General features: G+C 39.5%; 7 protein-coding genes across 10 annotated transcripts; 4 read left to right on the top strand and 3 right to left on the bottom strand.

Moving 5' to 3' along the window:
• Positions 1 to 373: 373 nt before the first annotated feature.
• On the top strand, positions 374 to 1,761 carry Coq3 (ubiquinone biosynthesis protein COQ3, mitochondrial). Its single transcript, XM_076444368.1, has 4 exons — positions 374 to 557; positions 724 to 1,210; positions 1,285 to 1,465; positions 1,535 to 1,761. The coding sequence occupies exons 1-4, from the start codon at positions 496 to 498 to the stop codon at positions 1,651 to 1,653; spliced, it is 849 nt and encodes a 282-aa protein (XP_076300483.1). The 5' UTR covers positions 374 to 495; the 3' UTR covers positions 1,654 to 1,761.
• Positions 1,762 to 1,844: 83 nt separating this feature from the next.
• Cathd (cathepsin D) lies at positions 1,845 to 4,480 on the bottom strand. The gene is made up of 8 exons (XM_076444352.1): positions 4,223 to 4,480; positions 3,852 to 4,099; positions 3,343 to 3,461; positions 3,049 to 3,248; positions 2,816 to 2,938; positions 2,591 to 2,741; positions 2,424 to 2,516; positions 1,845 to 2,325 (listed from the first exon to the last, which is right to left on the bottom strand). Exons 1-8 carry the CDS (start codon positions 4,282 to 4,284, stop codon positions 2,164 to 2,166), a joined length of 1,158 nt encoding a protein of 385 aa, XP_076300467.1. The 5' UTR covers positions 4,285 to 4,480; the 3' UTR covers positions 1,845 to 2,163.
• Positions 4,481 to 6,026: 1,546 nt separating this feature from the next.
• LOC143218854 (dynein light chain 2, cytoplasmic) lies at positions 6,027 to 8,038 on the top strand. The gene is made up of 3 exons (XM_076444378.1): positions 6,027 to 6,190; positions 7,127 to 7,244; positions 7,387 to 8,038. The coding sequence occupies exons 2-3, from the start codon at positions 7,137 to 7,139 to the stop codon at positions 7,546 to 7,548; spliced, it is 270 nt and encodes an 89-aa protein (XP_076300493.1). The 5' UTR covers positions 6,027 to 6,190; positions 7,127 to 7,136; the 3' UTR covers positions 7,549 to 8,038.
• Positions 8,039 to 8,584: 546 nt separating this feature from the next.
• On the bottom strand, positions 8,585 to 18,994 carry LOC143218846 (lysoplasmalogenase TMEM86A). Its single transcript, XM_076444369.1, has 6 exons — positions 18,807 to 18,994; positions 17,292 to 17,455; positions 16,036 to 16,229; positions 15,833 to 15,948; positions 15,360 to 15,470; positions 8,585 to 15,287 (listed from the first exon to the last, which is right to left on the bottom strand). Exons 1-6 carry the CDS (start codon positions 18,825 to 18,827, stop codon positions 15,159 to 15,161), a joined length of 735 nt encoding a protein of 244 aa, XP_076300484.1. The 5' UTR covers positions 18,828 to 18,994; the 3' UTR covers positions 8,585 to 15,158.
• Positions 10,248 to 16,967, top strand: LOC143218831 (intraflagellar transport protein 81 homolog). 3 transcript variants are annotated; one of them, XM_076444342.1, is made up of 15 exons: positions 10,248 to 10,554; positions 10,634 to 10,782; positions 10,893 to 11,004; positions 11,206 to 11,322; positions 11,413 to 11,472; positions 11,537 to 11,689; positions 11,767 to 12,045; positions 12,110 to 12,427; positions 12,495 to 12,645; positions 12,704 to 12,933; positions 13,002 to 13,165; positions 13,249 to 15,546; positions 15,609 to 15,875; positions 15,982 to 16,414; positions 16,507 to 16,967. In XM_076444342.1, the coding sequence occupies exons 1-12, from the start codon at positions 10,450 to 10,452 to the stop codon at positions 13,343 to 13,345; spliced, it is 1,935 nt and encodes a 644-aa protein (XP_076300457.1). In that variant the 5' UTR covers positions 10,248 to 10,449; the 3' UTR covers positions 13,346 to 15,546; positions 15,609 to 15,875; positions 15,982 to 16,414; positions 16,507 to 16,967. The 3 variants fall into 3 exon arrangements, with proteins under 3 accessions (XP_076300457.1, XP_076300458.1, XP_076300456.1); XM_076444343.1 differs by lacking the exon at positions 15,609 to 15,875; XM_076444341.1 differs by having other exon boundaries at positions 13,249 to 15,875.
• Positions 18,995 to 19,767: 773 nt separating the features above from the next.
• Stoml2 (stomatin like 2) lies at positions 19,768 to 21,503 on the top strand. Of its 2 annotated transcripts, none has more exons than XM_076444353.1 (7): positions 19,768 to 19,924; positions 20,023 to 20,130; positions 20,198 to 20,345; positions 20,412 to 20,660; positions 20,733 to 20,888; positions 20,995 to 21,239; positions 21,305 to 21,503. In XM_076444353.1, exons 1-7 carry the CDS (start codon positions 19,850 to 19,852, stop codon positions 21,473 to 21,475), a joined length of 1,152 nt encoding a protein of 383 aa, XP_076300468.1. In that variant the 5' UTR covers positions 19,768 to 19,849; the 3' UTR covers positions 21,476 to 21,503. The 2 variants fall into 2 exon arrangements, with proteins under 2 accessions (XP_076300468.1, XP_076300469.1); XM_076444354.1 differs by having other exon boundaries at positions 19,788 to 19,924; positions 20,057 to 20,130.
• Positions 21,487 to 22,539, bottom strand: LOC143218851 (protein KRTCAP2 homolog). Its single transcript, XM_076444374.1, has 3 exons — positions 22,381 to 22,539; positions 21,959 to 22,177; positions 21,487 to 21,884 (listed from the first exon to the last, which is right to left on the bottom strand). Exons 1-3 carry the CDS (start codon positions 22,382 to 22,384, stop codon positions 21,709 to 21,711), a joined length of 399 nt encoding a protein of 132 aa, XP_076300489.1. The 5' UTR covers positions 22,385 to 22,539; the 3' UTR covers positions 21,487 to 21,708.
• Positions 22,540 to 23,176: the final 637 nt, after the last annotated feature.

Below are 23,176 nucleotides of genomic sequence, written 5' to 3'. Positions count from 1 at the left end.
TAAGATAACAGTTTCGATTATTTTAAAGTTCAATAATTTAATGATCAGAAGAAATTTATTTGAAATAAAGAGATAGCACGATAGCAGTGTTTGATCATTTTTCTCTTTCATGTAATGTAATGTATAAGTATTATACATATGTACAATAGGTAGGAGTACTTGACCGGTTTCGAGTGGTTCAGATAAAAGCGCGTGAAAATTTAAATTCATTAGTGCATGATCGATAAAGACTATTTACTCAAACTGTGACCTCGACTCGATCTTTATCTATTCGTTGATCGACATTGCTTCTATATCTACAATTGATTTTGGTAAACATTATTGTGATTTGTTAATTATCATCGATATGAACTTGGCGGTGACAGAAATCAATATGATCGCTTCCCGCGTAATTAGTATCAGTATCTGTGGTACTGTCTTTTGTTTAACGCTGGACGGTACTGTCGCAACATACATTTCCTAAATTTTTTAATGATAATTTAATACTAAAAAATCATGAGGCTCCTGAAATTTTTCCCGTCCCGGTCAATGTGCACAGGAAACGTTTTTCGGAATAGGTACCTAACCTACTAGTTTCTTATTTTTAGTATGTAAATAGTATTTACGTCGTAATTGTACGACGTAATATTTTAGTAAATAGTAATTACGTCGTAATTGTACGTCGTAATATTTTAGTAAATAGTATTTACGTCGTAATATTTATCCTACAATTCGTTGTTTTAGATTAACCGAGGAACAATTAGACAATTCTACAAGAATTCAGAGATCAACCGTTGATCCTGCTACAGTAGAGCATCATGCAAAATTGAGCAACAAATGGTGGGATGCGAACGGCGAGATGCGTGCTCTGCACACATTGAACCCTCTTAGAGTACAGTTTGTTAGAGATGGTTTAGCTAACACAGGCACAAAAGTCGACACTCATTATTTACCCTTAGAAGGGACTAAAATCTTAGATGTTGGGTGTGGCGGAGGGTTGCTGTCGGAACCGTTAGCTAGAATAGGAGCAGACGTAACTGGAATTGACGCGTCTTCGCAGTTGATAGCAACTGCCAAACAGCACGCGACGTTAGATGTAAATTTAAATGGAAAATTGAATTACATACAGACTGCTATAGAGGATTTTTCTATGGAAAATAAAGAGAACTACGACGCTGTAGTCGCCTCCGAAGTGTTAGAGCATGTAAACGATAAAGAACTATTCTTGAAGGTATTTTATTCTTCTACATTAGTAGAAAGCACGCTAATGTTTCATTCGAGCATATATATACTCAATTTCCACAGTGCTGCGTAAATACATTAATGCCTGGAGGTTCAATATTTCTCACAACATTGAACAAAAGCTTACCGGCTTGGCTCGGAGGTATCATAGCTGCTGAACACGTGTTGAAATTAATACCAACTGGGACTCACGATTGGAACAAATTTATTACTCCAACTGAGATTCAACGTTTACTAGAGACATGTATAGTAATTATTCCTAATAACGATTTCTACTCGCGTTGACAATTGCTAAGCATTATGGTTTTTATAGGTGGTTGCAAAACCAAGTTGATTCATGGGATGTTTTACAATCCTTTGAAAAACGAATGGTTTTGGACGTCGTCTACAGCGATAAACTATGCGGTTCACGCGGTGAAAAAACGAGAATAGTAGCAAGGCATGTATTTTTTATATTAGTTATAATGTATCTGTGAACCGAGTCTATTTGATAATACTGTACAAGGCTGTGATCGCAAATATAAATTACAAATAAGAGAATTTTTATTGCAGTTCATAACTTTTTATTAGATAAGAGATACAGTAGCAAAAAGGCAGCAGATAATAAAGCTAGCGTTATCGTATGTTCAGTACATTTTTTTCTTTTATTTTTCTCTTGAAATACATTATATACAAAAGAATACATAAATGAAAAGAATGGTTTCTTGTATTGTTCCTTATAAATTGTTTCTATGTTACAGAAAATCATTTTACGCTCTTTACAATTATGTATATGTTTTTCTCATACCTAGCGCTATTATCGAGGAGTTCACTATGCTCGTAAAAAGACAGATAACTATAAGTTGATCAAATATACAAAACAAAAATAATTGCTAGACGCGACGAAACGGAAGTATCGCGGAAACAGTATGCAATGTATGAGCAATTCCAAGTATATTATATCTATTTAGCTTCAGCGAAACCAATGCGGTTGTTGCCCATATCGAATTCGGTGTAGTAACGGCCGATGAATACATCTCCCAAGATCCATAGTGGACCATTTGGTGGGGGAATGTCCATTCCCATGAATCCACTCAGACAGACTGTCTTTCCAAGTTGCGTGACCTTTTGAAAACAAAAACAAATTTTTCAGTCATTTTTCTGTCAAAAAAAATGGTTTACATCGATCTATTATTATGTTTGTAACGCGTTTGACATTTTACCTTCAAGACGTAGTCTTCTCCTTTCAATGCGAACTCATGACCGCCAAATGTGAACGTAATCGTTGGCAAGCTGGGGATTAAGTTACAGTCGACCTGCGGAAGTTAAAAAATAATCGTGTAACTTCTTAGGACAGACAACAATGTTCTACATAAAATTTTCTATTTACCATGGCTTCTCCAGCTACGATCGATACTGCTCCAATTCTCTTATTGAGAGCGCTAACTTCATCGACAGGCCCGGCAATTAGAGAGGTGCCCGTATCGGCAATAGCTTCGCATCCTCCTTTACATACGGTAACATCGTTGCCCACTTGAATTCTGTGATTCAAATTTTCAATTACAAGATGATACTTCTACGATTTTGATAAAGTAAAGTATCGTGAACAACATACTTGTCCATCTTGAATTGCCAGTAACCCTTACGGTCTACAGGAACATAGATAAGGTCACCCACATAATGGTTTGGATCTGAACCACCCAAGAGCATCTCTCCACCCGTAGGCGCGTTAGGGTCTCTGAATGAACAAATTCGTAAATGTGTAATTTGATTAATTTTTGTATGTAGACGTGTGATTCGATGAATTGTTTTCTTAGAAAGAAAACTTCAAGAGAAACATATACATGCCTGTTCAAATAGAAACTGAAAACAGGCTGAGGTACCAATGATTGTTTAACCATGTTATAGAAGACTGGTGTTACACCGTCCACAGAAATGGTAGAATATGCCATTCCCATAATACCATCGAACTTGGCAGCCACGAAAGCTAAACCGGGTTCTTTCACTGCCTCTGCGAATGTTTGATCCTTAATCTTCATTCCAGCAATCTGAAATGAATAATAATTATGTCAAACGCGAACTAGTGTATGGAATAGACATATCGTAGGATTAGAAAGTTAAAAAAAATATCCGTTATCTTACGTCTACAACATCGGTGGACAAATAACCGGAAAGGCTACCAGAGCCATAATGAATATCAAACGCAGTGCCGTTTTTCTTGTAAGTGGACGACTTTGTGCTATCGTATTTGTGATGCAATTCTGAAAATAAAAAAGATAAGAGACATTATAACACCGGTTATAATGATCGAATGTATTGTTCGTAGTAGTGTGGTAATAACACATATGATAAAATCACATGCAGCGAAACAATAGACGATTGTTTTCGGTGAATTAGATTGTGCAGTAACAGAATCAGTACATCTGTACACATATAAGTGTATACACACGGTCTTGGTAGATACTCATGAGTACGTGGAAACAATTAAAGCTATCGCCTTGTAAACTATCAATAATGACTTATCATCCAGGCAAAGGTCATCGATTTTTTATATTAAAATATCTGTATCTTACAACTTGGAAGCATTATTTGTTAAACCTTTCAGACGCTTTCTCTTTTATTGCGAGAATATAATTTTGAAATATACTTACTACAAGCGATGTTGATCAAGCTACACTTTTTGGAGGGTACCCAAAGATTTGAGGAGCCCGTATCGAAAACAACTTTGAAGTCCTGTTTTGGAGTACCGATGCTAATGACTCCATAATATTGAGCATCCAGGTAGTTGGAAAGAGGCTCCGGTACAGGGGTAGTACTTTGTACGAGACGTACTTGCGCTAGCTCTGTATCGTATTCTTTCAACTGACTCCGGACAGTTTCCATTTTATGCAATGGAATCCTTTAAGAGAAATAAACAATATGCGATACATCCGTAATAATTGGAACCGTGTACTGACGATAGAAAAAATGTTAAAAGTATAGCGAACGGTCATTTCCTTTGTTTGAATGTTACTGTACTTACCTGACAAAATCTGCATTAGCTAGCGCTGACACAGCGCACAGGCAAGCAAGAAGACCGAACATTTTTAACGTATTTAGAAATTCCCTTCGAAGTGTGAAACTTTAGTACATTCTAAACAAAGACAATTCTCTTAAAATTAACTCTTATTTTGGAGAATTACTTTTCTACGCCTTCCAATTACTGACGAATTCTCCGTTAAATCTCGATATTATATATAAACCTCCCAATCCCAATTCCCAATATCTTTGAGATTCATCGCGCATGCGCGATGCTCAGACTGACGAGTATTGGCCAATTGGCCAGGTTTCCCCGCGCATGCGCTACGATTTAAGCATCAGTAAAGTAAAATTCTGAAATAATAGGGTACCTTGATCGCCCTGCAAAGTTTAAAGAAATTGTTATGATTTGATTGTGAAAAATGAACGTATAACATGTGTATTTGTGTATATACCTGTATCTACATATGAAATATTACAATGTAATATATCATATATAAATACATAATAATTGTACAGATTGTTCCGGTACTTTCCTGCAGAGAGGATGTCCCCTCTGTTTTCTGTCAATATCACTGCTCCACTATCTTTTAATTTTTATGAAAAAGATAGAGTCAGAGAGAAAAGTTCTTCTTTAGTGGAATAAACAAAGTTTGTACTATAAAAAATAACTGGAACATCGAGATGATTTTAGTAAATACTTTGGTTGAATTTTTTTTGGATTGTATGTACGGCACTGTTGGTCAATTGTCTGATAAAATATGTATGCGTGAACACACACAACGTTGTAAATGCGTCATGCGTATTATTGCGTATGCCACCGACCACCCACTCTCACCGACGAGATACGTCGGTGCGTAGTGCGTTGCGATGTGAATTCTGTGATCGGTAAGTCAGCACAGAAATGTCATAGTGGTGCTATCTCGTGAAGAAACGATGTTTTAATTGAAACGTCTACGATATCGGTAAAATCGAATGAACTATCGAGCAGATTACATTTTTTAAAAATATAATTAAAACTACCGTATTATTTCGAGGAGAATCGAAATAATATATGAAACGATACATTCGCATCGAATAAGTATATTTAGATTTTCTCTTTAACGAGAGTTAGGTGTCACGAATAGCAATCCCATTCGCTCACAAAATTATTCATTGACATTGCCATTGCAAATATTGACTCTGAGATTGGCCTAATTTACATTCATACTTCGATATAAATTGCATTTTTGCATGTCACAAAGTATTTTCGATTCTTAGCATTGTTTCGACCTTATAATCAATTCCTTATTTACAGAGGACACGATAATATTGTAAAATATAGTTGCATCTATGCAGTTTCGTTCATGCATGTTGCGTAATCATCTAACTGAATAGTTAAAAGACTGTAATAAATGAAATTGTAGGGATGCATTTATATCTGAAAAGGAGATTCCTTTTGATACAATATGCGATGGAAATCTGATCCGTAAACCAACAAGTTATCTCGAATAAGGTAATCGAGCAACTCGTTTCGAGATTATTATTTGAAAGGAAACGATTAGGCTTGGTTAAAATACGACACGGTCGTTAAAAAGTCTATTTATAGGGTAACGAAGTCGAGCGATTCGAAATTCTAATAAAGCATCGCAGAAGAAACGTAGACGGAACTGTTTCAAAACGTTCCTTATCGATTTCTCGAAATTCATGTTTACGCGGGTTGCTAGCACCGGGGCATGCTGGGTTGATAGAAGACCGTGATAGAAGACCCTAATCGCGGGCCAATCACGGGCCGGGGATCGCAGCACGAGCCACTTCAGTCTTGAACTCGATCGAGCAATAGTCGGGCTGCCGGTTCGAGCAAACGAAATTCTCAGTGTGGAAAAATCAAGTTCACGTCGAATAATAAACAGAAGGAAGCACCCGTGACCGTCCGTGGTCGAACAGAGCTGTCGTTTTCGCTGTGTGTCCGTTGGTGAGAGTGTCAATCCAGGTATGTCCAGTTGTTATTTCATTCGAAACGATATTCCTCTTTCCCTTGTCGACCGGGCGAACAGGCAGCTTAGAGTCTTGTCAAGCTCGCCTTTCGACACGGGATTTTCTTAGCGGAAGCTGTGCTTCAGAGTTCGCGGATCTATCTCTCGATCCTTTGCACGATATCACGATGATCGCGTGCGGCCCGATTATTATTCTTATCGTCGCCCCGTATCGACAAAACATTATCCTCCCGCGTTTCGCCTCCGCTGCCGTTCAACCGATCCCCCATCGAAATATCGCGCTCGTTCATTAACCTGAACACCGATTTATGCTTTCCCGTGTATTCGCCAATCGTCATGCCGGCACATGACGTTTACGCTACTGTCAGAATCGCCCGTGTTCCTCTGTCCAGGTTCAAAATCTGTTCTCTCTCTTTTTCTATCTTTTTTTTTCTCTTTCCCTGTCTCTCTCTAATCCCACCCTTCTCTGTTGCTCTCTCCTGTCTCTCCTGCCAACAGTATTCCTGTTGCTAAAATCTGTTTCTCGAGAGAAGAAGTTCAACAGCTGTAATAGATGTCCATTGTACACATATGATCCATGTATTACGTGCCCGAAGTAGGCTGGACTCTTCTCTGGAAAAACTTTACGTCGCGTAAAGTTCTCGTGCTTCCAACTATCCCAGACCAATATTCGAGACTTGTTTGGTCTGCCGAGCACAGCTGATTACAAGTAGACAGACTCTTTGAGAGAAGCTGGAGAGAGAAGGATAGCTCAAGGAACATTTTAACTGTCCGCACTTAAAAAAGTGCAGCATATCTCTTGCAAAAAAGAGTCTATAAATAGAGAGTCTACATAAATCTCGATGGATACGCGTAAAAATTCAGCCAGCTCTGCTTGGTAACCGAACATCAGAAATTCTGAAAGTATTTGTCCGTTCTTCTGTGACTTCTAGAACCGTTAAAATGTCTGACCGAAAGGCTGTGATCAAGAATGCTGACATGTCAGAGGAGATGCAGCAGGATGCAGTTGATTGTGCGACTCAAGCGCTCGAAAAATATAATATTGAAAAGGTATGTTGCCAACTCCCATCTATTAGAGCTGTGGAGATATACGATTGACAAACCCGTGACCCTTTCATATACGTAGAAATAACATTACGCACAAAATAATAATGCCAGAACAATCGTAACATAGACTACTGTTTGTTTGCAGGACATCGCAGCCTTTATCAAAAAAGAATTCGATAAAAAGTACAACCCAACGTGGCATTGCATCGTAGGACGTAACTTTGGCAGCTACGTGACGCACGAAACAAGACATTTTATCTATTTCTACCTGGGCCAGGTAGCCATCCTCCTCTTCAAGAGCGGATAAACTCAATTCTTATTCTATGTTCTACCATCCTTTCTTCCTCCCTTCACACACGCTACATGGAATACCTTAAAATCACGTCGCCGTCTGTAAGAGAAATTACATTTTGTATACAATGGAAATTTGTTTTACAAGCGAAACTGCCGCTCCCAGTAAAAGAGTAAAAGTATATATATACACACACTAACACTCATTGGTACTATTGTCTTGCTGTTTTACTTATCACGGGAGATAAGACAATGACGAAAAATTGTGTAGAGAAATACAAAGAGAGACAGGAGAGGTAATTAGCCGAACGTAAATGAAGGGGTAAAAAAAAACCAATTTGACATACGATCTTACGTGCTAAGATTTATCATGTATGCCAGAAAGTTTGTTGTGTTCTTGTTTTATATTAGGTATATATATATAGAAACGATGCGAGGTTGAGTTCAATACTGGCGATTATGGAAAATTTTAATAAATTTTTAGTGTTCACACACTATGAAATGTACATCCGAGTATGCGTAACATGTTTTATACAAATTATATGTATGGTTTTTATTGTTTTATGATGCTTGGAAGAACAGTGGGAAAAAAGCAAAGAGATAAAACGAACTGTGTGTACCCGATAGTCGTCAATAATGAATGTAAGCCGCGCCCGATGGATTGCCTACAATTCGTTATTTAAACGTGACTTTGTATAAATTATCCTTTTGTTCTGTGATGCTGGACAAGAAATTTGTTAACTCTGTCTCGAATTCATAATATATTTCCGACACAACTCGCTCGCGAATTTAAAGAAGACCGGAGAGCTGAGGGGACGTTTAATTAATTATTGTATACAGCGCGTCGTGTTACTCCGCATTCGAGCATAATAACTCTATTTAAATGAATATAAATGCCTGTACACGATGCCGCATAATATCGATAATCGAGTCATAGTCATAGTTTTGCAGTTTTTTACATTACGCACAGAACCTTTGCAAAAATGTATTACACCTTAAGGCGATATACACATAGAAAGAAATTTTTTTTTAAATTTTATTTCAGTCTTCTCTTTTGTTTGTCTTTTTTTTTTTAAATTTCGTTTCTTTCGAACATATTGGAAAATTTTGAAGAATTTCTATGTATTCGAGCCGACCACTTGAATTTCTCTATCCTTTATGTAACATCTAATACTCAATACCTACGGTACTTATATATATATATGATAAACATAGATTATACATATATATTATACTATTTATATATATAGTGCATTCTTCAAATGATTTTTTTCATGCAGTATTTGATTATCACAACGTTGCTGTATTGTTCAAATTTTAGACTGATTATTAAACATCACAAAATATATATATATGACTTGCATGGTTCTTTTATGTAAGATTTCACAAGCCATTTGTATAACACAGATATTCTAAGAGTTAACAAAAGAAAGAAAAAGAATAATAAGCTGGGAAATGAGGTTCGCCGATCACGCGTGAAGTATGTATACCTAGAACAGCAGAACAGAGGGAAAAGGAGAACAACGATTCAAAAAGTCATGCTCGAGCCGATTCTCCAGCAACATATTTTTCAGTCGACGGTAACTTCGATGTACTCTCTCTCTTTCATCTGTTAACGCACATAAGCGAGTAGAGAAATGTTGTTCTAGAGGCATCTATTATTATATATATATATATAATGAAAAGAAACAAAAAAAAAGTACGATAAAAGAGAAGAAAAAGTAAATGGGAAAACTGATACTGTTTAGAGTCGAGGTTTGTTAAATAATAAAATTAAGATTCAGTATAGTATTACAAGATAAACTATGCTCAGAAAGTCGACACACCGCTGATATATGAATATATACATATATAATATATATATATAGAAATTCCCGCAAGATTTAAATACATACATTTAAATATCACTGTGTTATATTGTATCGAGGAGAGCCGGTTCATCTCGAACGAATCTCAATTTTCATATCGAAATTGCGTATTGAAATATGTGATGATGATGATGATGATTACGATGATGATGGTGGTGATGGTGATGATGATGATGACGATGACGACGATATATGATATGTGATGACGATATATAAAAAACGAAGAGACAAAGAACAACACAATTTTCATGTGTGGAATAAAAACTTTCATGTTCGAGCATATGGAGACTTGCAGTTTTATAAACGATTAAATCGTACGTTAAGTTTGAAGGAAAATAAAGAAGTACGAATGGGCTACCGTATTGATTGTCTAACTAATAGTTTCATTTTAAATAAAACGAATATGATTATTTCTGAATCAAATCCATAAGTTTATTTGTGGGAGACCAACGATAGTTTTTAAGAGGCGACAAGTTCAAGTCACAGCAAAATTTCGTTTAAGAATGATCTGAACTTTCGACTCCGTTATAACGGCTGTTCAATGATTGTGCAATAGAGAAAAATTTAATGTACGATTTCGATGATATCCCCACCGTTCTTAGAAGTATATATACGGCCGATAAACGTCGACCGCTCTTTTTTTTCGCACGGTTAATTATTCTGCGGTTGCATCGCAAATTAGTCGAGTACAAATTGCTCTCGGCTCCGGCAATCGATACCGATACGGTGCACGCGAGCTGCATCAAACAGTTACGCGTAGTTGAAAATTAAATGACCTTTCAGGAGTCTCGCTCTCTCCTGCACCGTGCTGTAACTTAATTAGCGCACTAATTTTCCCTGAAAGGTCATCGTGTGCAAACTCCAAATACTCCTGCCGTGTGATACGTGCGGCGCACACCGGGGGCTGCATTGTATGCACGCGTTAGATTTTAAAGAGGCCGACCGAGACACGACGTGCTGTCGTTGTCAGGACGACGTATTATGGCAACAAACGCTAGATTACTTCCATTTCTAACCGAGTTATCGTAGCCCGACGAGAAAGCCCAATCATGAAGGAAAACATGAAGTTCATTGTGTCGGAGGTGAACAAGCTGCTCGGCCGGAATTATAATATTATTTACTTTAATTCCCTGAGCCCCGAAGAACTGTTGCAAGTAAGCGTGTCCCAGTTTTGAAAATGTTAACTGTTCTCTCTGATTCGCGAACCGTCCACTCATCCGCTGTTCTTTCCAGGTATTGAGAGAGGTGTTGATCAAGATACAAGATCAGAATGCCCCGAACGTTGATCCAAGAATGGAGACACCCGAGGAGATCGCTATTTACATTTTAAACGTGTTGCGCGTGTTTAATTACCAGCCGCAGACAGATCCTCTTAGCTTTAGGTATAGATCCATATTTATTCGAAATCACACGGGGCCGGGTCCCGGTTTGAAAAACCGCGGCGCTGATTCAAATCGATTCTGATTAATTTCTGTTCACTTTCGTTTGTTAGACAAGGCCTGATTCGAGGTGATCCTGAAACGATTCATCCCATCCTGACGTGGCTTCTATCTCACGTGGACGTTGCTCGAAAGAGAGCCTATTTGTCTCGTTTTCTAGTGAAGGTATACATACATATACTTTATTATTTAACAGTCTTAACCCTCATCCGTTATTTTTTTTAATGCGACACACATAAACGAACAACCTAAGATGTAAATATTAACTCGTCAATTTGACACCGAGGGACGGATTCAGTTCGCGAAATGAGGGACGGATGAGGGTTAAACTGATTCGCGCCGAGTAATTCAATTATTACTAATTAGGTGGATGTTCCCGCCGAGTATTTGAGCGATCCTGAGGTCGCCGCTTTGCACGAACAGTACACGGCGTTGATCGATCGATTTAAAGCGGTCCACAAGGAGAGAGAGATAGGAAAACGGGTAAAACGAAAAAGAAACGAAGCGTCTATGTATCGCGGCCGTCGTCGCGATCCTTGCTAGTTGTTAATCGTTCGTTGTTGTTGAACGTAGAACTTCGAGAATGCCAGCGAGCTCACCGCGGACCTCAAAACGATGGAGAAAGAGAAAGAAGTAAGGAAAGAGAAAGCGTACCTCTCGCTGCTCGTCGAACTAATCCCGTGATTGATTTGATTAGGCGGTCACCATACGCATCGAGAAAATGAAGGCGAAAGCGGAAGCGGGAATTCATTTGTTGGATGCGGCTAGATCGTTGCGCGTCGAAAGGGACAAGGAACGGGATCTAGCGTTGCAGGAAGAGCAGGAGAAGGAAATTACGTCTAGACTACAGGTAGAAGCGTCTACGATCTATATCGTGAAATCGTGTTCTTCGACAAATTTGAATACATCTCGGTGCTGACGTTTTAGACTGCTCTCCAAAGATTAGAGCGAGAGCTGGAAACGCTGAGGAAGGACGAGAACGAAGTTACCGCGCAGACATTGTTGCAACAGCTGTCCGAAATGGTGACCGTGCAATCGATGGTCGCCAATGAGAAGCTACCGGCCGAGTTGAACGCGAAGAGGAATCGCATGAAAGCGTTGCAAACCGTGAAACAGCACTCGTATCTGGGTCCGGATCAGATCACCGGGATGCGAAATAAATTGGACGCGATGGGCAAGGAGATTCAGGACCTTGTGGAGAACAAGGTAAACCACGAAGACGCGTTGATTCCGTCCTCCGAATAAAATGACAACACGGACATTTGTTTAGATCTCGAAGAGCAATATCGATAAAATGGAGCCTTTCCGGCAACAAGCGGCCGCCGTTGCGAACATCAAGAGGAACGTTCTAGAACGATTGGAGAAAACGGACAATTCTTTGCAAGAGCTGCAACAGAAGCTGGAAGAGAAGCGGGAATTGTCCAGGATGATGATAGAAGACGTCGCGCCGAAAGGAGAGGAGTTGAAACAGTATATTAACCGATTGAAAACCAAAAGTACTCTCTACAAGCATTGCAAAGGCGAGCTGGCCTGGCTCAATGCGGAAAACAGCGTGCTTTATCGGACGGCCGCTATTTTGGAGAATCAGGTAGCTCTCGCTCGTAGGAAATTCTTTATGATAACTAGACCAACTGTAACCGTTCGTTGCTCTCCAGCTCGGCCAGTGTAACCAAACGAAAGAGATGTTGGAAATGGTCGAGAAAAGCACGCCGACCGATTTCACGGAGGAGAATGCGTCCTCGATAAATCATCAGTTGTCGAGGGACATCTCTTCGCGTCGAGCGAAACTGGCTCCGCTAATAAACGGTATGTTTGCTCGATGCATCTCCATCGATGGGCGCTTAGTGATTTAAATGCATTTCAGCGGTGCAAAATTTGCGGGAGAAGTCGCGGCAATTTGAGCAGCAACACGAGAAGGCGGAGAAGGCTCACAACGACGTCGAATCGAGCATGAACGTATCGATTAATAGTCTGCAGTCCGAGATAGAGGCGATCAAAACAGAAATAACGGAAGCCATCGAAGAGAGGAACAAGCTGGAGAGACTCGTGGCTCACATAAAAAGCACAGAGGAGAGAATAAAGCGCGAAACAGAGGTTGTTCAATTTGATTGGGAATGTTCAACATTGTTGTTTTATAATATAGAATCGAATGTTTCCTATAGAATCCCAGTAGCTTCGATCCGAGCGAGAAAATAAAAGAGGAATTGAACGCCGTTATTCGGGCCGAGGAAAGCAGAATTAAGAGTTCTGCGTTGGAAAAGGAAGAACTAATGAAAACTAGCGCGGTACAGGAGAATCAAGTTCAAATGTGGAACGATATTGTTTCGTGAGTAGACTCTTGTTGTTAGCTGTATTCATAAATATAGAATTCGTTTGGAGACGGTATCGCAATTATATTCCTCGTTCTAGGATCTTTAAGTGTAAAGTGAAATCCGCTGAGGAAAGCAAACAGTCAAATGGTATCGTAGTGCGGCGAGGAGGTGCTGAAACCTTAGTTCTACAGTAATGATTATATCGTCTCAGTTTACAAAACGTTCGGAGTAGAACTAACAGTGTCGCTTGCGCGTTCGACTTAACAAACTTTTAATTATCTATAAAATACAGTCTCAATATACAGATGTAGTTGATCACTTTAATCATAATTTTAGAATCAGAGTACAGGAGGACGTGTGTGTATAGATATCGATACCTGTCATCTACAATTATCAACCGTTTCTCGCACGATTTACAGTGTCTCGTCAGCGAATTACATATAAAAATAGTAGATCAAGAGATAACGTCTAAGTAGCAGTACTTTTGGAAGTTTCTTAGAAACTAGTCATTTTATTAATCGAAAGAAAAAGACAGATTCGGATAGCACATACCAAATTATTTGGTATCGTATGTTGTCGAGTATTTTACTTTTCGAATACACACACACACACATGCGCACACTGTAAACATATTCGACTATTATGCTATAAATTGTACCCATATACGTGAACGATAGAGCTGAATAAAACGAAGATTCAGACTACGACAGATTGATTTTTAAACCAGGAAACGCGTTCGCGTTTCAGTAATCTCACAATCAGTTCTATGTTCATTGTCATCTAGCTCGCATTATTGTTGCTGCCGGAGTCATAGCAATTCTTGCGCTTCCAAGACAATTAATTCAATTGAATGATATGTCATTGAAATCTATCACTGCACTATAATAATCTACCGAGTCAATTGCCGAGATTGCTATAGTCTAAGATACAAAATACATTCCTCATATCAGAGCTCTTCGGTTGCCTCGGATGTATATAGGAAAAATATTTTTATTGAAAAAATAATCAGTTTTTGATGTTCTCTGACTGGGTGTTCCGTTTAGTGCATGTTGTCAAAGATAAATGCATCGCTATTGTTTAATACTTATTCGTCAATAAATGCAGTAGTAAAATAAAAGGATCTATACGACCTAAATAAACCGAGAATAGTTGTAAAATTGTTCTATCTCTGTCTTAGTATTGTTCCACGTGAAAGAACAACGTCGGAACATCTATAACTCTATTTTATCGGATGCGTCTCATCTATTTACATATAATCGACTACCATTCAGTTTCACCTATCAATGTATTCCTTCTACTGTACAAAAATGTGATTTGGTTCGTAGTATACACAGTGAGCCAACACACATAACGCGCGCACGGTGTTCCCATTGTGTTAACAACGAATAACTATTTTCGAACGATAGTTTTCATTGTATGGAACACGTTCTCGTTTAGTCGGTGGAGTCCGCTGAACGAGAGCGACGAATTACCGATAGGAACATCGCGCGGTCTTCGACGACAATTAACTTGGGGAAAAACGATCCTACGGTCGCTAAACACCTACAGAAGTATTTCTAGTTGTTCACAGCTTTTTAAAGTATCTCAATAATTGTGTCTCAATTGAAGGAGGAAACGAATACCACCCGGTGAAACGATTCGTACATATAAGGTACAGTGCTATTTATCGTGAAATAGTCACGGGGTAAAAACCTGTTGCCCTCGGGATGGTGGCAGTGTTACAAGTTCAGTGTTTTACAGTCGTCGTACAACATATCGTTCAACTTCAACTGACCGTGCATTGTTACCTACTTCGAACGACCAGTTATATATACTACAGTACAGCGATCCGCGTGGTCTTCGTCTCGATGCACGGCTCAAAATAATCAGGCTACTTAATATAAAGTATTTTTTACTAAATATATGTGGCTCGTCCGTTGGACCTTCTAATTATTTTGAGCAGCACAGGGATAGGGGGTGGATAATTCAATTAAATATGTACAACCTATAAGAAGATACACGCCTCTCTCAACCCTTGACCGGCATCGGGTCAACCGGCTCGACTCTATTGTTGCTAATGTTATTGTTATTTTTAGATCCGACGGCGCTCAGAGCGATTCCCAACTGGGCCGCGTAGTACGTCAGCATGATAGATACCTGGAAAATCAATGAATCAAACACCAACATTGTATCGACGATTTACATAATGCATCTCCGCTGTTACCGTACCTGGGAATAAGGCAACGGGGTGTGGAAGTAGTGGAAACCGAGCAACGTATCCGATATCAAGAAACATATACTGCCGATGCAACTGCATAATTTAGTCCACGTCCATAACTCCTGTCGGGGGAAATCATTTATTGAATACATCGTGTCGGCCGATTACAAGAAATCGAATGGCCCGTTGTCTTTCTAGGTCAGCACTTTCCGATATCATCATATTGCTTAAATAATATATTAATCGGTTCTCCGTTTCAGATTCCCTTTAAATCGCCGAAAATTTCAAAGGCCGGCATTTTTAACATTACTAAATTAGTTTGTGTTTAATCAATTCCTAAGAAATTAAGTGTCGTACGAGTGAGTGTTCAATTTGAAGAAATGTCTTTCGAGGCTATCTAAAAATTGCTGTACCATTATTTCAAATATTGTGTAATATAATAAGCTTCTGTAAGATATGAAAAAATATTGTCGGTCGCGCATACCCTGTAAAACTGCACTCTTGAGATCGCTCTCCACGCCATGGTGGTGAGTAGCACCGTGTACACCGGAACTCCAATGACCAGGACACCGTTCAGACCCGGCATCAGTGTGTATATAACTGCGAAAGTACAGAGTTCGTTTTTCTTTTCAGGTGTATTTCGTCAGAAGAAGAAGAAGAGGACACGAAAAAGATAGAGAGCCTTACCTATGGAACACATCGCGTACAGCACCGTGCCCAGTATTATGTTAAGCGGTATAAAACCGAACGCGCTGATGTACATGATCTGAGCGAGGGCAAACATGCACATCCCACCTATAAAACAACTCGGCCAGACCAGTAACGCATCCCCTATGCAGCTGAATATCAGTCCAGTCAGTATGCGCCTGGAGAACGTGTATCTGAAAGGAGCAGACGATTCTTTGCGAGCATCTGTTTCTGTTTGTTGGTCGGTTTTACGCGAGAGAGAAGCGGACACAATGCGGTTCGACGAAACGTGTACGAGAGAGAGAGAGACTTCTAGCGAATAATAGTTCAGCGGAGAGAAGCGGCGAAGAGGAAGTCTTGCTTACACTTACATTTTCAGGTGGCGCTTTTTTTTCTATCGACACTCTATATCCGAACAAGTTTCACAGATCAATTAACGATTTGATTTCTCTCGTTCATTCTCTGCTGTAGGCTCACCCGGGACACGTGAGGGAAACCAGAGCAACGGCCTGGGCAACCATCGTGATCAAGAATTTCGATCGCGTTTCGTTTTCATTTTCCCGAGGGAAAACTTGCTCGTGCCGTAATTACTATTCGAAAATACGTATTCGTCGTTAATAAAAAATAGCGAAGGAACTCTGAAACGTGTGTGTGCGCGCGTGAGTGACCTATTAGGGCAGCGGTTTCCAACTTGGGAAGCGCGGACTATTGCCAGGAAAGGAGCCAAAATTTTTAAAAAATTAATTTTCATACCGTAATATCTATTAAAAATTTAAAAGGCAGGGAGGCGCGAAAAAAAATTTTTTTTGGGAAGTCGGTAGTAGCATAAAGATTGGAAACCGCTGTATTAGAGAAATTAAAAAAGAAGCGACCTGAAAACAAGCGTGCAAGCAAGATCGTACGTGGAAACGCTGCGGCTGGTCTCCAGCACCTATAGTGGTCTAGGAAATGTAACGCGCAGCCTCGATTAACTCGTTACTTCCGGCTCCGCTAAACGTTTGCTCGTTAGAGGTGTTGCCTGTGAACGGTTGCACCGCGACGCAACGTATTTTGCACATGTAATAAAAGCTGCAGAAGAAGCCATTCGTTCGCAAGTTAATTGATTATCTATAGCGTTAATCGTATGTTGTTATGCCTCTCGTTTGTTCGTCGAGAGAGCCGCGTACCACGAGAGCGGATGAGAATTAATTTGGATGTTTTCAAGGCGAGCACACACTAGAGGGAGATCAGCACATGCGAAAATCGGTTTCACTTACTCCTGCGATAAACTAATTCCGTGAAGGAGAACAAAGACGATAAGACTTATAATTGGCAAACACTTGAAGCATGCCGTGAGTAGGGACGGCTGCTCGGCTAGCAATATAAAATACACGGACACACTTTTAAAGAACGGGACTAGCTTTGGACCAACGCTTTTTAACTGCAACAGACAAAACAGGGACGTTCGAGTCCCGGTTATTGCTCATGGTGATTCATAATAAAAAAAAACACATTAACACGATTTTCCGTTAGTGACACGTTGATATTAAGGATATGTATATTGATGCGATGTTATCTTTCGGTGAATGTACGAGATCGTTTGTTAATGTAATTTCGAGTTAACACCGTCGTATTTATGCGCATGAATTATGATTCCACGCCGAGGGCGAAAAAGACGATGATTTAAGGGAAAAGTCGTGTAAACAAACACAAGAGATAAGATAGTGGGACCGTGTATCGTTATAACTTGACAGCACAGGATGCATTATCGTTGCTCAGTTTGTATATCTCTGTAATCGCAATGTTTGTTTGAAGTTGAACTGCATGAATGGAGGAAGCTTGTAAACACGCATTCTTCCCATCAAATACAAACAATTACGATCGTGCTGCATCGTGTAATCTGGCTGGCTGTTTATAAATACATGCCATATATGTACCATTGGACCTTGTTCGATTGTACCGATGATAAAAAACTCTGAATAATTTACGAGCAACTGCAGGAAACCTCTTTTGACTCTACCGACATCCTTTGTTCTCAACAGGGAAACGTATAAGGCTATATTTGGCACAATGAAAGAAAGCATGTACGATTTCAGTTCTCGTGTCAGGAGGACACTGATTTCAGCAGAATTCTGTACAGAAGCATAGTGTTGAACAGCGAATTAAACAATCATTAGAAGATTGCAGCAAATTAGTCAAGGTGGACATTCAATTGGTCGTTGAATTGATTCGAAGTTAATGCGATACAGTGACGTTCGGTAATTTATTGATCCAATAAATCGAGGACTTGTAATTTTTCATAGCGACAGCGGTGGCATCGATGTAGAATGTAGAATTTCTTGTCAACATAAATGTTGCACCGAGGGAATCATCGTTTTTCTTGTTTTCTCTTTTTCGTTGATTCGTTCATTCATGGAAACAAGCAAACGCGTGAAAACAGAATTCGCAATAGTGCCAACGTTAGTTATTTTAATAGTCCAGAGAAACGGAAAGGAAAGCGAGCAAATGCTGCGCGGAAAAAACATGATGACAGCCGTCGTTCAAAACAAAGGGAACAGCTGTTCGACAGGAAGTTTGTTTCTGACGTTTGCGTATCTTGTTTCTCGAAGCGATATAAACAAAGGCATGACTTGTCCGATGAACGATCGGACGAGGAAACAAAGAGAACGGAGATATTGTGCGGCAGATGTGTCAAGACGAAGGCGAATATTAATGAAAACATATAAATGCATCGGGGGTAATCGAAGGGAATGACGTGAACGGGTCGATCAATGAGAAAAAATGACGCTCACCACTTGCGTAGGCGATGACATTTTCGTTGAGATCGATTAATATTCCCAGTGGATATAATGTTACGCACTCGCATCCACGATATTTTCCGCTGGACTGTCAATTGCTATACTATACAATTATCACAGCAGGCTGCTGCTCCCCCGACGACTGCATTATTTCTCCCTCGCGTTCGCGAACGACGCTGCATCCTATTGGCCGGCCCGTCGGTAATTACCGACATCGACCAATGAGCGCGAATCTCTTTTGTTTTGACGTCAAGATTTACACGCTTCTACGTTTATTAACAATGTTTTCAAAATTGCGTGCGATTATTCGACGAACATTCGCCTGAAAGTCGGTCAACCGCGAGTAAGAATATTCATTCGTGTATAAGGCTTTCCTTTCAGGAAAACAATCGGAATACATATGTAAATATTCACGGGTACCGTACAAACAGGTTTAATTATGTTTTTATTATTCTATTGCGTAATTGAACATGAATGATAAGCATTTATATTTCTGATTTTTTGAATCGAACGGGGGAAATGCGATCTGCATTTTCGACCGAGTATCAGGGCATGCAATCCGATGCGCTATAAACTGTTTCTGTCCCTAGGATTAACAATTCTGAACTAGGATGATAAACAATTGTAAACAATATTGAACAATATGCTGAACAATTTAAATGCACTCTTCTTCGCGGAGGTAAATGTTTTGTATTGAATAGGATTGTTTGAGACAATCGTGCCAGTCAGATGATAATTCAAAAGTGTACCGTTTCCCGCGGACAGTTATCGCTTTGCGCGCGAACTCGTTTTCAAACATTTTATCCACACGGATTTTCTATTTCAGCGGAGAAACGACCGATATTACCACGATAAAAGTGTTTCGTTGAATTTCGTGCATGCTTTGACCATCGGATAGGTATCAATTTTTAACCGGTTGCTATAAATATGTTTCTCAAACGTTGTTTCTTCGCAGTAAGAACGTGATTTTGACTGCAGTTCAAACAGGCGGAGAAAACGTGTGCAATTTGTAAGAGGAGTTTTTGTGAATCGGCATAATGTTGTTGCAAAAATATAAATGCGTAACAAACAGCAGATTCAAATTGCTCGCTCGTAATTTCGGAGTTTTTCAGGTAATTATGATACGTACAAAAATACAACGAACCTTAACCTATCATATCACGAGCATGTATCTTTTACATCGTTATCATTATTTCTTTGAAATGATCAGCCGTCTTTTGTCCTCGGACATCCTGCGCCTCAAGTAACCGTAGCACAAGTCAGACACAAAACCAGTGGACCTATAAATACCATTGTAATGTTTGTCCCGCAACAGGAGGTAGGTTTGTCATATTTGTAAACAAGCTCTAGTAAATGATATGCTGACAAGTGCAATACTTTTCCAGGCATGGATCATCGAAAGAATGGGAAAATTTCATAAAATCCTGGAGCCAGGATTGAATCTACTAGTACCGATAATCGATCGAGTCAAGTACGTTCAATGTCTGAAAGAAATAGCTATAGAAATCCCACAACAATCTGCAGTGACTTCAGGTACGTGTCGTAAACCATACGCGTGAAAAGAATATTGTGAATTAACTAGAAGATCCTTACTCGTAGATAACGTTACATTAAACATCGATGGAGTATTATATTTAAGAGTAGACGATCCGTACTTGGCGTCGTACGGTGTCGAGGATCCAGAGTTTGCTATAATCCAATTAGCTCAGACAACAATGAGATCGGAATTGGGAAAAATTTCTTTAGACAAGGTATTCATGGAGAGGGAGGGCCTCAACGTTTGTATCGTCGATAGTATCAATAAAGCGAGTAAAGTTTGGGGTATTACCTGCCTTCGATACGAAATACGTGAGTGGAGAGAATATAATGTCGTCAATTTTGTTAAGCACAGTTAAACTACTGGATCGTTTTTTCCGTCAGGTGACATAAGATTGCCACAACGAGTACAAGAAGCGATGCAGATGCAAGTGGAAGCAGAACGCAAGAAACGAGCTGCGGTTTTGGAGTCGGAAGGTCAAAGGGAAGCAGAAATAAATATCGCTGAAGGAAAACGTTTGGCACAGATTTTAGCGTCAGGTTATTACCGTTTCTGTTTTCGATTAAAAATTAACTTGATGTCGGAATTAAAATTGCTTCGAGTCCAAAGGGTTAAGAGTCTATTCGTATGAATTGAATTTTACAGAGGCCGCGAAGCAAGAAGAGATAAATAAAGCGGATGGTGCAGCGAAAGCGATGGTCACCGTGGCCGAAGCACGTGTAAAGAGTTTAAAGCTAGTAGCTGGTGCTCTGACGGTAACAGATGCGAAGAACGCGGCAGCGCTTAGTATAGCAGAGCAGTACGTCAAGGCGTTTAAGCAAATGGCGAAACACAATAATACTCTAATATTACCCAGCAATGTATCCGACGTGTCTTCCCTAGTAGCGCAGGTAAGTTAGGAATGAAATAAACACAACTCATCTGCAAACTATTTTACTGTATTTGATGTTTGCAGGCAATGACGATTTACAAACAAGTTGTAGCTCAGCCGAATTTTAGCGACGATCAGCCGAAATTAACGGACAGCTCTCATGTGAATATCAACGATTCGGATGAAACGTTTGAATATTTCAGTGATAAGGAGGAAGCGGAAAAACATAGAAAGAGTGGAAAACGAAATCCGTAAATCTTATAAAATATTTGTATACAATGCATTTTATTTTAACTTTACTCGTCTACCTACACTTGTAGCAGTATAAGTATGTTGATACAAAAAGATAATCACGTATATGTTTTCGTCGGACACGGGAAGAAGAATAAACGATTAGGAGCCTTTGATAGGAAGATACTTAAATAGCCGAATTTTCGATTGAGCACGTGGTTGTAGTGGAAAAATTGCATTAAATTAGTACAATTCTCTCATTTCCTTTTTTTTGTATGCACAGCAACTGGTACAGGCATTGGCACGGAGTATGTTTCCTGAGAGATTCGATTGATATAATACAATGCGATCATAGAAAATAAGAAACAGGTTGTAATTGCAACACGATGCACCAGTCCAGATGCGATTAAGCTCATTATCAGTGAGAAGACAACTGTAAAGGGAAGAATACTTTGATTACTTTGCTACCTTGCGTGTACGGACAAATGAGTGGAAACTGTTGTTTACCTTCAGGGAATAATTTCTGTTGGAAAGATTTTCCAAATATCGTAGCTTCTAAATTTCCTATAGCAGTTAATATACATATAAACAATATGGAGCCAATGTATCCTCCAAGTATGGTGTACAGTTGTGAAGATGCCAGCGAAGATTTGTATATCTGCATTCCGGAGAACACAAGCACCGTCAGAATCGACGATAATGCGAACGATACTCCACTGTTAACAGCTGGAAAATCAGAAAATTCAACTTAACATCGACTAAACATAAACGCCGACGTATACGATCGCTTTATTGTGGTTATGTCACGTGTTATCAAAAATGAGATCTGGTACGTTGTTCCTAGATCTATTTTCTACCGGTTTGATAATAGTCGGCATTGTTCTGGCTCGTTGAACCGTTTTATTTTATAAACCAGAGATCGTACGTACACATTTTGACAGAAAAGCTCGTTTATCGTCTTCGTGTTTTGAATTGATTCGTGGATCTTTTGATTTCCACGGTGGCTAAAGTTCGTACCAACATTGGTACTCAATTGTACTCAATTGCCTGCATTTGTGCGAATCAAAATGTTCCTTGGTTTCGTGTCGGCATCGATTGGCTGATAGGAAATTAGTTAGAAACGTGTGATAAGTGTATGCATACACGTTTAAAAACGTACAGGCAATAATAAATTCTTTATCTAAAGCAGATGAATTTTCAGAAAAATTTCGAAAATTCGTGGTTCCGTTCGATCATTGGTAAAATGATACGCTAGATGGAGTATCCGGCAGGAAATATGCATGCGCAGAAATTGGACTGCCATTATCGATTTGGACCTCGTCACGGTGACACCCTCCTCGATCGATTTTTTCAGCGGGAACTCTCGCTTTCTTCGTACTTCTCTCGAACGCATTATGTCTACAATATTACGCAACGTGTCTTTGGAACACGTTAAGTTCGCCTTAACGTGCTTGGACATAGAATCTGCGAAGAACGAACATTCGTCGCGTATAGTATATACGAAGGACGGGCTGCCTGAAAAATAACTTCGAGGAGTTTACGATCGATCGTGAACATGAAGTTTCACGAATCTTTTGCTAACGCATCTTTGAAAACATCGCATTCAAGGGTGGTCCCTTTATCGCTGGCATAACAAGTAAATCAGTATCGCTGGAAAAATGTTTAAAATTGCCGGAAAAATTTCTTTCGCTCTAAACGATGAGAATAGCGTTTGGTTGCAACCGA

The sequence above is a fragment of the Lasioglossum baleicum genome, chromosome 20, assembly GCF_051020765.1.
Source record: "Lasioglossum baleicum chromosome 20, iyLasBale1, whole genome shotgun sequence".
Classification (NCBI taxonomy): Eukaryota; Metazoa; Arthropoda; class Insecta; order Hymenoptera; family Halictidae; genus Lasioglossum; species Lasioglossum baleicum.
This window is presented reverse-complemented; position numbering and strand designations above follow the sequence as displayed.